Raw genomic sequence first — 14176 nt, forward strand, 5'->3', positions numbered from 1 at the left:
AGAAGCTCCAGAGTTTCCACCTTACTCACACCATGAACCACCTGCCCACAACGGGACTGGGCCCAGCTCTCTGGCTGAAAACAGGCATTGGCCAGCCCTGGTTACTCACTGCTCTCAGAGGAGTTCACAGTTTCAGGCCTGGCAGTTTCTGATCTTCTGGCTCGTTCACTTCTTTTCTGCTCCTAGAAGACATTCAGAAAATACTTAGGCTAACCATCTGTTAGGACAACCATGGATCAATATCCCAGGTCATGGTGGAGTTCCAACTTCTGGGATCCACTTTCCCAGTAACTAGGCTGAAAACAGATAAAACTCCATGGATACCTGACCAGAGTTGTCAAGATGGGGGAAAGGGGGAAGTAGGCTTATGAGAATGACATTCCAGCTGGGGGTAGCAGGGACACACTGAAGCCACATGACAGCACAGTGGCAATGCGCAGGGATCACTCCATCACAGGAGACACGCAAACTCCTTCCCAGACAGGTGACGAGACAGCCAGTGTCCCTTATGGAGTTAGACAACAGCCAGTCACCCTCTACGCTCCTGTAGCATACGTACTTGACTGCATTCTCCTCACCTTCTCAGTTGGCAGCTCACTTCCCTTCCCAGACTGGCCTTCTCCTGGAACAGAAGCACAGAAGAAGCTTGCATCTAACATCTTGCTTTTCTCCAACAGAAGAAGATAGTTGTTCTTCAAATGCAACCACCCTTTGGGGTAATCTGCACATGAAGCCTCAGACAGTCCTGGCAGTGACCAGACACAGGAAAGTCCTAAACCCACCACCTACAGTTAGAGATCCAAACCCACAGCGTGGGAGGAGCCCTGTACGGAAGAGACCTCCCTGCATGGGAGAGGCATGCTGGGCAGTTACGTCCAACTGCTTCTGACTGAGACTGAGCATCTCCTGAGGATGGCCAGCCTGGGTAGAGAGACTTTGTCTATTGGAAACGCCTTCTCCTGGTGACCCTCAGTTCCAGCAAAGACTCCAGTGATGAAAAGCATGAGCTAAGCTGATGTGCAGCCGCAGCTTTATCAGGGAAGCTCCTGGCTGACACAAGCATTGAAAACCAAAGCCAAAGCTACGAAAGCCAGAGCAAGAGCTCATGTGCACCAAGGGAGCAGCTTCCGGAGCATATTCCCTGTAAGCAAGATGCTTTACCCAAATCTAGCCCATCACCAGCATTGACAATTTCCATAGCAGGGGACAATGGGAAAAGCTGGAGTGCAAAACAGACTCCACCTTCAGCAATGTGCAGCAGGATGACCTCCTGAGCAAAAGGAAGCCATGTTCTGCAGAGCTCACAACCTACCTGCTCGTGATGAGGCTTCCTGTGCTTTCAGTACATTACTTTCTTTAAGCGAGTTGTTCCCACTATCATCCCCTTCCCCTGTGTGGATTTCCTCTGTGGGCTCAGGGGGCAAAGCTGCAGTACCGTTGTCCGGGCTCAGTTCTACCTCTGCTTCCCCTGCCAGACCTTCCCTCTGCATGGGTGAGCTCTTCCTCGGTGCCTTCAACCTTGTCTTCTTTGTCTGTTTAAGACTGAGCTGTGGAGGGGGCACTGGTGGATTTGAGGACTGTGCTGTGATTTCTTCTGTGGTTGGGGCACTGCTGAGGTCTCCAGAGTCAGGAACAGGCTGTTGGGGCGATTCAGGGGCATTGTCATCAGATAGTGCAGGAATAGCAGCAGCACCATCTCCCTTTAGGTCCCCAGAATCATTTTTTGGTGCATCTTCCCCTTCTTTCCATGTTTCTGGAACAAGGGCTTCTCTAAAGAGGGCAGAGGAGTCCACTGGTCCATCCTCCACATCCTGGGTAGGATGTGCCTTATGCAGCCCACCCAGACCCTCAGATTTACCTAGTTCCATCAAGTCAGCAGTTTTATCCAAGTCATCTAAGACATCAGGTTTCTCCAGCATATCCAAGACACTAGGTTTATCTAGAACAACATCGTTTGATTTGTTTAGTTCAGACAGGCTGTCTGCTTTTACTACAACATCCAACTCCCCATCTGCAGTCATTTTCTTGGACGGATCCCAGTCAGGGGGCTGATGAACTGAAACTTCCTGGGTAGAAGCTGTTTGTGAGCCCAGGAGATCTTCCCCAAACTCCATGTCAGCAGGGAGATCACCAATAAGTGGTTTGTCAGGCAAGGACAGGGGGTCCAACGATCCCGAAAATTCACTGGAATTCATTTAGAAGATGGCAACTGGAAATGAGAGAGAGAGACTTGCAAGTTCATAAAAAGTAGTCTAACACAGCACCTGAATTCTCCACTTTTTTGAACACTGTTGGAGTAAAACAAGGCCCAGTAACACTGCTAGCCACAACCAGGATACCAGCAGGTCAATCACGTCTACTTGTGAGGTTACAGAACTCCAAAGCCGAACAGCTGGAGCAGGACACAGCAGTTCGGTATAGCAGACCTTTGGGAACTCTACAGCCTCCACACACCTCACCACAGCACCGCAAACGGAGTTACTTTTGCTAAATGACACAGCAGAGTATCAGAAATGACTCGACTACCAATTCAGGAGGCTTCACACAGCTGTTCCGTGGTGTTTAATACCCCTTCCCTGCCTTCCTCTCTCTCCCACCAAACCCAAACAATCTGGTTTGTCCTTTCTTCTGATGTGTTCTCGTGGAGCTAACACATCTTTTGTTTTTAAAATATCTCTTCTCTTAAACACAGAGGCAGAAAGAACTCCTTTACAGCTCTGTAGCTTGTGCCTTAAACAAGATACAAAATGACAAGATGCATGAATTTTGTCAGAGGACAGATACAAACCATGTTACAGTATAACTACAGCTACAGCTCCAAAAATACGTGGGCTAATATTCAGACACAGAACAATCGGAAAAGCTTAAGTTAGAACTAGGAGGAATTCTGGAGAACGGCAAGAAGAAAGGTGGTAAAGCCCATGATGTTAAAAGCAGTTATAAGAGGAAGAACAAGTAGCAAACTAGACACGAGCATGCAATGCAAAGTCTGGAAAACATACCAGTGTGACTTTGCAGGGCACAGACAGCACACTTGCCCAGGAAGATGAGATGCTGATCACGAACACTGGAGGGACAAAGTTACAGCCCAGCTCCTCCTGGTTGACATTATCATAAGACAGAAAGGGCAAAACTGATATGAGGCAAGTAAGCATTTACAGCAATATTGTCTAAAAATGAATTATACCCCCACAAAGATATAATGGTTGACAAACCTGAATAGGGAAAGGGAAAAGGAGCTGGAGTCTACAAGTGGTGAAGCAAAGTAAGACTTGAAGTAGCATCACGTTCCCAAAACATGCTGTAAGTAGACACCACAAGGAAGTACTAGAATCAAAAGATGTGGCACCAACCTATCCCCTACTATTAGAGTCATTCTAATTCTAAATTTGGCACTGTTTTAAGCCCTGAAGCAGCAGATTCAGTATTCCTGTTTATTGGGGCTTACTACGGGCATAACCCATCTATATCAATGAAGGAAGAATCCTGAAATAATTTCAGTGGTGATAGATGATTAATTCTTCCTTTACATTCTTCTCGCTGAAAGGATAACCAAGTCTAACTCACAGACTGTTTACTCAGAACTAAACAGGACATATTTGGACAGAGAACGTACCCAACTTCTGAAATTCATTTAAGCAGGAGTTTAGGGCATCATACCTGACAGCTGGAGTTCAAAGTCACAGCATCCTTATTTTATCTAAAAACACAGCCACATTTTCTGTTTCAGGGCAGATACGCGCTGTTCCCACAATCACAAACAGAAACTACAGAAGATGTAATCTTCAGAGATGCTCATCAGGTTTCACCACTAAAGACTTCGGTGATTCCATTCACTTCTTTAGTTACAGAGCAGCCAAAGCTTCTATAATGAGCTAATTCCAGAGCAATACAGAATCTAATACATGTTTTAGGGTGGCTGACAGAAAGAACAAAGTGAAATAGAAAGACATCTGAAAGAAAGTTCATAAGGATTTGAAGCAGGTGAGAACCCTCCCAACACGATAAATACAGTTTTTCTGCTGCTCGGAGTACAAACAATGCCTCCTTCTCAGAGATGTCCCCCACCTGGATTTCCAGACAGATAGCAGACCTTATAACAATAAGCAGCAGAAAGGTCAAGCCACTCGGATGAATAAGGAAAGTTTATTTATAGGTATACTTCACAGGACTAACATACTCCTCAAATTCACCTTCGGACACTTTGCACAAGTCTGCAATGAACCACAGTGGTGATTCTCTGACAGTATTTGCCACTTTCAGCTGTCCTAATCTTTGCTTGGTAGAAACAGACCCTGGGAACAATTTTGGAGCATAAGAAATCCATTTGGGCATTCCTTCACAGAGGATAATGCAAGCAATAGTTAATTTATGAACTTGCTGTGCTACTCGTGCTCTACAAATAGATCAAAACCATCTGGTTTCAATAGTGCATACTTTAACACTGCTTTCAAGCTTTGGGTGCAAGAGCATTACGATGCAAGGCAAGACTCTGACAAACTTAATGGTGACAACATTGACCAACAAAATGGTCTTAAAGATTTCTGCAAATTGAGTCAACTCCAAAGTATTGGTGTGTGGTTGGGATAGCTACACAGATCTGTCTGAAGACCCAACAGTCCGCAGTAAGGCCACTCACTTGCATATTCTGGTTGGAAGCATGGCACTTGCCCTGTGTGTTCAAGGTCCTGTCCACTTTCACCAGCTCTGTTGAATCCCCCCAGCAGAACAGCTCACATGTTCTGGAGAATGACCCAAAACTTCTTCTTCGGATGTGCAAAGCTAAGGACTGCTGCAGTCAGTCAAACAAAATGAACATGTATTCAAATTCTCCATTCCTATTCACACCAACAATGGATACCTGGGGAAGAAGTATAAGAAACATAACTAACAGGATGTTCCTCTTCAGCACATCCTTCGGCACAGTGCCTGAGGACTGGAGAAAAGCCAATGTCACTCCAGTCTTCAGAATGGACAAGCAGGAAGACCCAGGGGGGTCCTGGCCAGCCTCACCTCCATCCCCGGAGAGGTGATGGAGCAGCTCATTCTGGATGTCAGCTTTAAGCAAGTGGAGGAAAAGAAGATGATCAGGAGTAGTCAGCATAGATTCATCAAGGGGAAATCATGCTTGACCAGTCTGATAGCTTTCTATGATGGCACGACTGGCTGGTCAGATGAGGAGAGAGCAGTGGATGTTGTCTACCTAGACTTCAGCAAGGCTTTTGACACTGTCTCCCATAACATCCTCCTAGGGAAGCTCAGGAAGTGTGGGTGAGATGAGTGGTCAGTGAGGTGGATTGAGAACTGGCTGAATGGCAGAGCTCAAAGGGTTGTCATCAGCAGCGCAGTCTCGTTGGAGACCTGTAACTAGTGGTGTCCCCCAGGGGTCAGTACTGGGCTCAGTCTTGTTTAATTTCTTCATCAATGACCTGGATGAAGAGTTAGAATGTACCCTCAGCAAGTCTGCTGATGGCACAAAACTGGAAGGGGTGGCTGATACACCAGCAGGCTGTGTTGCCATCCAGCGAGACCTGGACAGGCTGGAGAGTTGGGCAGAGAGGAACCTGATGAGGTTCAATTAGGGCAAGTGCAGGGTCCTGCACCTGGGAAGGAACAACCTCATGCATCAGTACAGGCTCGGGGCTGACGTGCTGGAGAGCAGCTCTGCGGAGAGGGACCTGTGTGTCCTGGTGGATGACAAGTTGACCATGAGCCAGCAGTGTGCCCTGGCTGCCAAGAAGGCCAATGGTATCCAGGGGTGCATTAAGAAGAGTGAGGCCAGCAGGGCAAGGGAGGTTCTCCTTCCCCTCTACACTGCCCTAGTGAGGCCCCATCTGGAGTACTGTGTCCAGTTCTGGGCTCCCCAGTTTGAGAAAGATGAGGAACTACTGGAGACAGTCCAGTGGAGGGCTACGAGGATGATGAGGGGACTGGAGCATCTCTCCTACGAGTAAAGACTGAGGGAGCTGGGCTTGTTCAGCCTGAAGAAGTGAAGGCTGAGAGGGGACATTATAAATGCTTATAAATATCTTAGGGGCGGGTGTCAAGAGGATGGGGCCAAGCTCTTTTCGGTGGTGCCCAGTGACAGGACAAGGGGCAACGGGCACAAACTGAAGCACAGGAAGTTCCATCTGAATCTGAGGAAGAACTTCTTCACTCTGAAGGTGACAAAGCACTGGAACAGGTTGCCCGAACAGGTTGCCCAGAGGCGTTGTGGAGTCTCCTTCTCCGGAGATATTCAAGACCCGCCTGGACAAGGTCCTGTGCAGCCTGCTGTAGGTGACCCTGCTTTGGCAGGGGGTTGGACTAGATGACCCACAGAGATCCCTTCCAACGCCTATGATTCTATGATCCTCCAACCAAGTGGCAATCAGCTGCTGAAGAACTGCTTGGCTTCAGTTGCACTGAGACTGTCACTGTTAAGAGTCTGTACTGGGCAAATCCTCTATGAATCTGCCTAATTCCCCTTTGAAGCAATTTATGCTTTGGGGCTCCAAAAATTCCAGTGGCAATACGTTCTGCAGCCTACCATTTAGTTTTTAAAAGTATTTTCCTTTTGCTTATTTTAAACCTGCTGCAGCAGAGCTCCATGACAATGCAATACAGAGCAGTTGAGTGGTGACTTCTGATGTATTTATAAGAATCTGGAAAAGATGATGGAGTTAGAGTTGAGGCTGGACCCTAGGAGGTGATGCTGACAAGCAGTTTCACTGGGAAAGCAAGGAAAGCCCATCACTGCAATTCTGTTTCCCTGACAATGAGGTCTTCACAATGGCTTTCAACCATCAGCTGATGAGGAGGAAGAGGGCAGCCCTCAGAACAGGGGAGAATGATGCTTTCCAGCTCCGTGGGTTGCTCTGAACTCCAGCTCAACCTAAGGAAATTAGAGCTGTCCAGCCGCAGCAGGGTAAGAAATGGTACTCCCTCTGTTTGCCCCAGGCATTCAGACTCATCTGGGCTTTCTGCTGAGCTTCACAGTGAGTTAAGATGCCAACTGAACGTGCACTTTACCTTTGGTAAAGTCTCTTCTCTCTTTCTTCAACAGATGAAAATAGCTTATCGTTTCTGGCAGATGCTGAAATGACCCACCACAAATCATCATCTTTTTTATTCCAGGACCATCTAATGCACAGCTCAGCCACCAGCCTCTGGTCACCGGTCTGCTTGAAATCCTCCTCTTTTCCAGCCACATACCTGCCAGCGAGGAGAGTATGCCAGAATATGGCTCAGCCAAAGAGGAGGCTATGTGCTGAAATCCTGCATCTTACAGTGGATACGACTGCTCTACTGGACGTCTGGGAACTCCTTACTTAGGACTCAGCTCCATCCTCTCCAGAGTATTCAGTAACAGATATTCCTGGGAAGATCAAGTTCAAGGAGCGAAGTCCCCTGTACAGCAGTCTGAATGCTTCTCAGGTAGCATGCAAGAGTTCCCAAAGAGGTGACGGGATGGCTGAGGCTGCTCCCCGAGTGCGCAGGACCAGCACAGAATGCGACACTGATCGCCAGACCCAACAGGTGTGACTACCAGACCTGACCTGCCCTTTCTGCCGAAGCGGGGGCACATGGATCTCCTCTCAGACCCGGAAGCTGAGTGAGACCCCTCTGCTGGGACACTCCAGTGCACCAAATGACTACCCGGGACTTTATCTAGCTTATTAATGACATCAGTGGTGCTGTAACTGCACAGACCTTCCACATCACAGTGTCCTCCAATAACTCATAGCAGCACAATATGTGGCCTACGTACAAAAATGAAGAGCTACCACCAAACACTTAACTAAAACCAGGCAGTAAGAAAAAAATACTGTTGTTACTTCCTCATGATGAAGTGAATATCTCAGAAGTCTCTACTGCCCACGAAAGAGCATGTCCATGCACTGCTTTCCTCCAGCAAAGGAACAGCAACTGCTTGGGTACTTGTCCTAGCCTTTTGTTCATGGATATGGATTCAGATTTTCAAGATTTTTGAGGGCTGAAGGATTTATCTTTTTCGCTGTTAGAGATCATTTGAAATATGAAAAGCATTAACTAGCAACTACAAAAATTAAGACACTTTAATCAACATTCCGCCTAATTCCTACCTACAAGTTCTGTAAAATCTCAGCAGAGCTCTGGAGGAAGTTCCTAACTTGTGTGCCAAATTTTAGAATAAACAGTAACACCCAACCTAGTATTTCTTGACAAAAACCACTGTGGTCTATACACAGCTCTATCAGTAAAATATTAAGAAAACAATATCATGTCCTACCAGCATGGTTTCAGCCAACAGATCGTCATTAACAATATCATACATTGAATGACAAATATGGCAAAAGCTAACTTCATCACTGTGACTTATCTGAGTTTATCTGGGCGGCTGATAGCTTTCCAGATTCAAGCACTGCCAACGTTTATTACAGATTGGTTAACTCATTTTAAAGCAAACAAATTTATAAGAATCACCAGCAAACTAAACACACTGCTAAGGACCAACTTTCCGTCCAGTCAAAATTCTCCAGAAACAAGCAGAAAGGGTTTTGCTATCCACTTCGTTATTTTGGAGAGGCAGCTCTCTGAGCTCCCACCTGGCAGCCCAAACTCAGTCTTGAAAGAGCACAAAGTCCATTGGTGACATTCAGTACAGTGCTGCTTGCACACAGTACCACATTGGACCATTACTGTCTCATTCTTGGCTAGTGTCTACACTTGATGACAGATACTGGAAAAGCTGAGATGTTTCAGATTAAAAAAAAAAATAAATCTGACACAATAATGCAAGAATTCCACTGTTTTAAGAATCAACCATGGTTCAGAAAACATCTTCCAGTGCTACACCTATATTTTATTCATTGAAAAGAAACAAGGAGACATAATTCATCTCAAAAAAAAACCACAAGGTGAGAAGATCTACAGCAGAGGACTCTTCAGAGATACAGCCAAATGCACATGAGGACTTGGAAAGCTGGAAGTCAAAGCTGGAAAAACTCAGAAACAGCTATTTCCAGATCAAGACTATAGATGACTACTTAAAACAACTGAACCAGGTATATGTAAACCCTTTGTGACTCGGAGATTTTACAACAGCATTCAGTGACTCTCTCCAAATCAGCTATAGCTACTGCAGATGTCACTGGTCAAGTTCTTCAGCTTGTGCTTTGCAGGCAGGGCTTGGTGAACAGTTGCCTCTTCACATCCCAAAACGTATTATTGGTTCTCTCAATTAGAGTGCAAACAGCAGTAGCTATCACCATGTCCCCTTCAGGCCAGCCTTCACGTGTGACTGGAACAGTCTACACAACAGGAACTTGTTGATGGGGAAAAGAAGGGCCTTCCCAGAACATCGCCAGTAGCCTCAAGACTCCAGCAATGGTTTTCTAACAGTCCCAAAGCCAGAAGGTACCAAGACCACTACTAGATTTTTCCACAGCAGAAGTACCAGCTCAGGGTGCAGGCCTCAAACCAAGACCACTACTAGATTTTTCTACAGCAGAAGTACCAGCTCAGGGTGCAGGCCTCAAACTTGGTATAGCAGTCACCCAGAATCAAGAAAGCCTGAACCCTCCAACACAGAGCAGATGGTGCTGCAAAAAAACACCAAGAGTTTCCTGTTAATTCCCCAAAGGCAGGAACGACAAAACTAGATTTTGAGTTTGCCTTCCAGAAACTTCAGCTCAGCTTCAAGAAAGTGCAAGAGGGAGAAATTTCAGAAATCTTCTTGCAGAATTGTTTGCAATTAGGTTTACCAGGAGACTCTCTGCAACACTTCAAAGGTACTTGACAACATTGCTGGGATCTCAGCATTACTTGCTCCTAACCCAACACCTCTGTACCAGTAGTCAACTCGAAGACAACCAACCAGAGCATGCTCATCCATCTAGAATGCCATCCTAGCTGCAGCTTGAAACTGCTTGGATACTCTCACATCTTTTTGTAAGACCAGGATCCCCCCAAGCATTAAGTGTCAAGGCTTTGCAACAGAGAAAAGAGCAACAAGTCTAGGCACACTCTAATACAACTTGCTTTGTTTACACGTGTTAAGACAGAGGTCTTGGCAGCAATGCCTGGTGTCTGGAGAGCAATTCAGCTTCAAGCACCAACTCCACTCAGAGATCAAGTCACAGAGAAAATTCTCCTGCCACTTGTACAACTTTGTGTCTATCACACAAATAAGCACCATTTCTTGAAGGCTCAGCACTCACCACATGACGACATATGCCAAAATAGTGTTATACACAGGGGAAGGGGGTGGATGGGTAAGAAAGCTTTGGGAGTACTATCTGAAGCACAAGAAAAAAGCATGGAGGTGCACAACATGCTCGAGCAGCGTCTGTGGAAGCCGTCCTACTGATATTAACACACTGATAAAAGAGAGAAATAGACAGTAGATCTGAAAGTGGTCAAAAAAAGGTGGCCCAAATGCTGCAGGAGGGTGTTGGGCCACCCAACACAAAGTCCTGGACACCTCCTTCAAGCAGCCACAGCCAATCCAGGAGGAAAGCTGCAGGCGTAGCAGGTGATGCTCCAAAGGAGAGTGCTGCAGCCTGGGAACAGGCCACAGACTCCTCGGCCCTGGAGGTCCTCAGAACTCAACTGGACAAAGTCCTGAACAATGCGGTCTCAAGTCAGCTCTGCTGTGAGCAGGAGCTCAGTTGGACTAGAGACCTCCAGAGGTCCCTCCCAAGCTAAAGCTGTCTGGGGTTCTTTGAGTAAACCTTACTGCACAGAGAAGAGAGAGAAGACAAAAGCGCAGAGCTTCAGAAAGGATGTATCTTTGAGGGAAAAACATCTAATTTTCCCTAAGTGGCCTTACAGAGCCAAAATACTGGAAACACAAGGTGAGCTGTCTCCTCAGCCTCGCTGACAGACCCAAGACCTCTGTGCAAGGCACCTGCCGCCAGGTCCCCAAAACGGTGTCTCAGCACTGGGATGCTTCACCTCTTGTGCAGCTGTACAAACCGGCCCCAGGTAACGCTGCGTTGAACAGACCAGCGTCTCACCCAGCCTAGTGTCCAACTCTTTACGCTGCCGAGGGCTAAGCCAGCAGAGCAGGCTGACGGCAAGCAGAAGTCATCACCAGAGCCCATGGCCAGCAGGACTGGTGAAGATGGTCTGGAGCACTGTCCTTTCCCGACCTGTGCTACCAGCAGATGAAGAAGTTAACACCTAAAACACTCTACAGACATTAAAGCACAATTCCAGTGAAATCCTACTAGCACAGCCTTAGCTAAGCTAACATATTCATTGTCACAGCTGTAGCCTATTCCACACTTGCCTTGGATTACTTTCACCATAACCCTTCTGCACTAGAGGCTTCTGCTAGCATACCTGTGTCCATCAGGGTCATGCATCCCAGCATCACTGACCATAAAACATCCATAAAAAAATAACACAAGGGGCTTTGCTCCCAAAGTAAGGCCGTGGGCTGAGCCTCAGCCCCTTGCTCTGGCCGTCAGAGCTGTGGAGGAATCTGGGGTGACTTACTGTCATCCTCCAAAGCCAGGGCACTCACAGTAAGCGGGATGTAAGCAGGTGTGGAGAGAAGCGGAGATTGTGCAAATATGCACACTGGGGCTGTAAGCTGCAGGTCGGCCACTACAGGTGGCGGCTCTGTAGGCCATGGCTACTCCTTTAGTAAAGCCAGGCTGGCAATAATGACAGAGCTATGCTCTTCTCACCAGCTTTGATCCCAGGACAGGCAGGGTTAGGCGAGAAAATGCAGATTAAAAGTTTTTGGGGGGAATGCAGCAGCAGTGAGAGGGAAAGAACTGACAGCCTAGAACAAGAGCCGTAGCTGAAGCACAGCAGGAGGAGAAGGGAAGAGCACGAATGCAGCAGCTCTCATTCTCATCATAAAGAGACTCCAGGAACCGTTCCCCAGAACTCAGCTGAGCATCCCATCTCCCACTGTCACCCGACACAGACCATGTCCAGCGCTGCCTCTGCCCACACAACCATATCTGACTGCCAGGGCCTTTTCCCATGCCAGGCACACACCCCAGCCAGCTCCTAGCCCCACCAGTACTGCCTTCAGCTCTGCAGACCCCATGGGAGGCACTGACGCTCCCCAGGGCACCTCACCAGCCACGGCCACGCTGCTCACACGCTGCCAAGCCTGGCGAGGCTTCAGCAGAGTGGGGCTTTGCCTCCTCCAGCGGCCCACGGCAGCTTCAGCCCCGTGGGGCTGCACCTTCCTCCTGCAGGGCCTGATCCTGGGGAGCAGTGTGCGGTGTCCAGGGATCCACGGGCACGCCACAGGCCTCGGGGACACCCGCACACCCTGCTCCACTCCAGGGCCACCCCACCCACAGAGGAGGAAGGCGGACAAATGCTTGGCCAGTTCACAGCCCGTGGTGACAACGGCACCAAGGCTGCTTCGCTGTCTGAGATGCAGGGAGCGGCAAGGCGCGGCGGGTGCTGGGGCAGAGCGCAGGGTGCGCAGCAAGCTGCGGGGCAGCTGGGTGCGGGGGGGGGCTAGAGCTGTCTGCTGGCGCAACGCAGCGCAGCCCCCCGCGGCAGGGACCGGCCCCGGGGGGGGGGGGTGGGCCGGGGGCTGAGGCAGGTCTCGGGAGCCACCAGCCCCCGGGCCCAGCCTGTGCCCAGGCACCGGTGGGGCAGGGGATGCAGCCGGGCCCCGGCAGCAGCGTGGGGGCCGTCCCGGGGCCTGCCCCCTCCCCGTGCCACCGGGGCCGCGGGGCACCCCGAGGCCTGCTCCCCCAGCTGGGGCGAGGGTCGCACTGGGGTCTCCCCCATCCCAAGTGGGGGAGGGCGGCGGGGGGGAGGAACGGGGCCTGCCCCCCCTCGCAGACCCGGGCCGCGATTGCATCGAGGTGGGGACCCCGGGACCCCCCCCGCCGCAGGGCGCCCCCAAGCGGTCGTCACGGGGGGGGTCGGGGGGCGAGCGGCGCCGGCCACGCCCCCTCGCGAAGAGGTAGGCCCCGCCCCCGCCAGGCGCACGCCCCGCCCCTATCCCGGGGGCCCCACCCGCCCCGCTCCCTCGGGACCCGCGCCGCACGCGCCTGCCCCGCCCCCACCCGCGGGGCCAAGCACCGGCGCCCCACGGGCGGGCGCCCCGAGGCCGCCCCACGTAGCGCTGCCGCCCCACCTGCGCCTCCCGTACGGCCGGAAGGAGGCGCCCACGACCAGCGCCGCTCGTACCTGGCTCCCCAGCGCTGCGCCGCCCGCTCTACCCGGAGCCCAGATTCGGGTCGCGGCCCCTTTAAATGGAGGCGCCGCACGGAGCCCTCAGCGCGCTGCAGCCCGAGGGGGGGCGGGGGCAGCGCCCCATTGGTCGTGCAGAGCGAGGGACGCGTTCCCATTGGCCACGGCGAGGCCTGGGCTCGCGAGACTCGCTTGCAGGCGGCGGCCGCGGAAACGCGGAGCGGAGCCCAGAGCCCGGGATCGGCGCAACAGCCCGGACTCCGCCGGGCGGCCGGAAAACCCGAAACGGATCCCCGTGGCGGAGCGGGGCCGCGCGAAGAGACAGCGCGGGGCCGAGCGCGGGCAGCGGCCGCACCCCACAGCGGGGCTCGGCGCGATGCGGGGGGCGCGCGCGGCAGGGGGCGCGGGCCGGAACGGGGCGCCCCAGTCCCCGCCGGTGACCGCACGGCCACCCGCAAAGTGCGGGGCGGATCGCGCGGAGCCAGCTCGCCACCCTATTGCCCCCCCACCCTTAAACCCCTCGCTGCCGCCCCGCGCGGCCCCGGCCCCGCCGCCGCTCCCGGGGGCCCAGCCCGGCTGCGCCGCCACGGCCGCTACCTGCGCGCGGGGGGAGCCGCCCGGCCGGGTCCAGCCGCCGTCGCCGCCACCGCCTCCCCGGAGCTGGAGCGTCTCCCCGGGGCGGTGAGTGACAGCGCGGCCGGGCGGGGCTTCCGCGGGGGCCCGGGACACGGCACCGCCCCCGGGAGGGGCTGCCCCCGCCGGCGCCCGCCGCCTGCGCCCCGCCCCCGGCACCCACGGGCGGCCCCACTCGCGACACCCCCCGCCACCCGGGCCGCGCCCCCTTCCGTGCCGCCTAGGTTGCCCTTCCCCCCCCGCGGCACCCCACACACCCCCGGGCTCCCCTCCCCCACCCATGACACCCCCTCACCCGGGCTCCCTTCCACCCCCGCGGCACCACTCCCCCCCATCCACTCGTGGGACCAGCCGTGCCCCCCGCGCAGCTCCCCCTCCCCCGGGAGCTCCACTCCCGGCGGGG

The 14176-nt window shown here is 52.0% G+C and overlaps 1 protein-coding gene across 4 annotated transcripts in view; it reads right to left on the minus strand.

The window, feature by feature from the left end:
• The window catches only part of ZMYM3 (zinc finger MYM-type containing 3), a 36215-nt gene extending 22397 nt beyond the window's left edge, over window positions 1–13818 (minus strand). For 2 of the 4 annotated variants that reach the window (XM_075435700.1, XM_075435696.1), the window contains exons 1-4: window positions 13738–13818; window positions 1313–2209; window positions 579–622; window positions 110–182 (exon numbers count right to left, since the gene is read on the minus strand). In XM_075435700.1, the coding sequence (XP_075291815.1) occupies window positions 110–182; window positions 579–622; window positions 1313–2195 (1000 nt within the window). In that variant the 5' untranslated portion in view covers window positions 2196–2209; window positions 13738–13818. Of the gene's footprint in view, window positions 1–109; window positions 183–578; window positions 623–1312; window positions 2210–3002; window positions 3099–13137; window positions 13209–13737 lie in introns of those variants that run through there. The other 2 variants (XM_075435697.1, XM_075435699.1) reach the window with 2 other exon arrangements.
• Window positions 13819–14176: the final 358 nt, after the last annotated feature.

This window comes from Opisthocomus hoazin, chromosome 14, assembly GCF_030867145.1.
Source record: "Opisthocomus hoazin isolate bOpiHoa1 chromosome 14, bOpiHoa1.hap1, whole genome shotgun sequence".
Lineage (NCBI taxonomy): Eukaryota > Metazoa > Chordata > Aves > Opisthocomiformes > Opisthocomidae > Opisthocomus > Opisthocomus hoazin.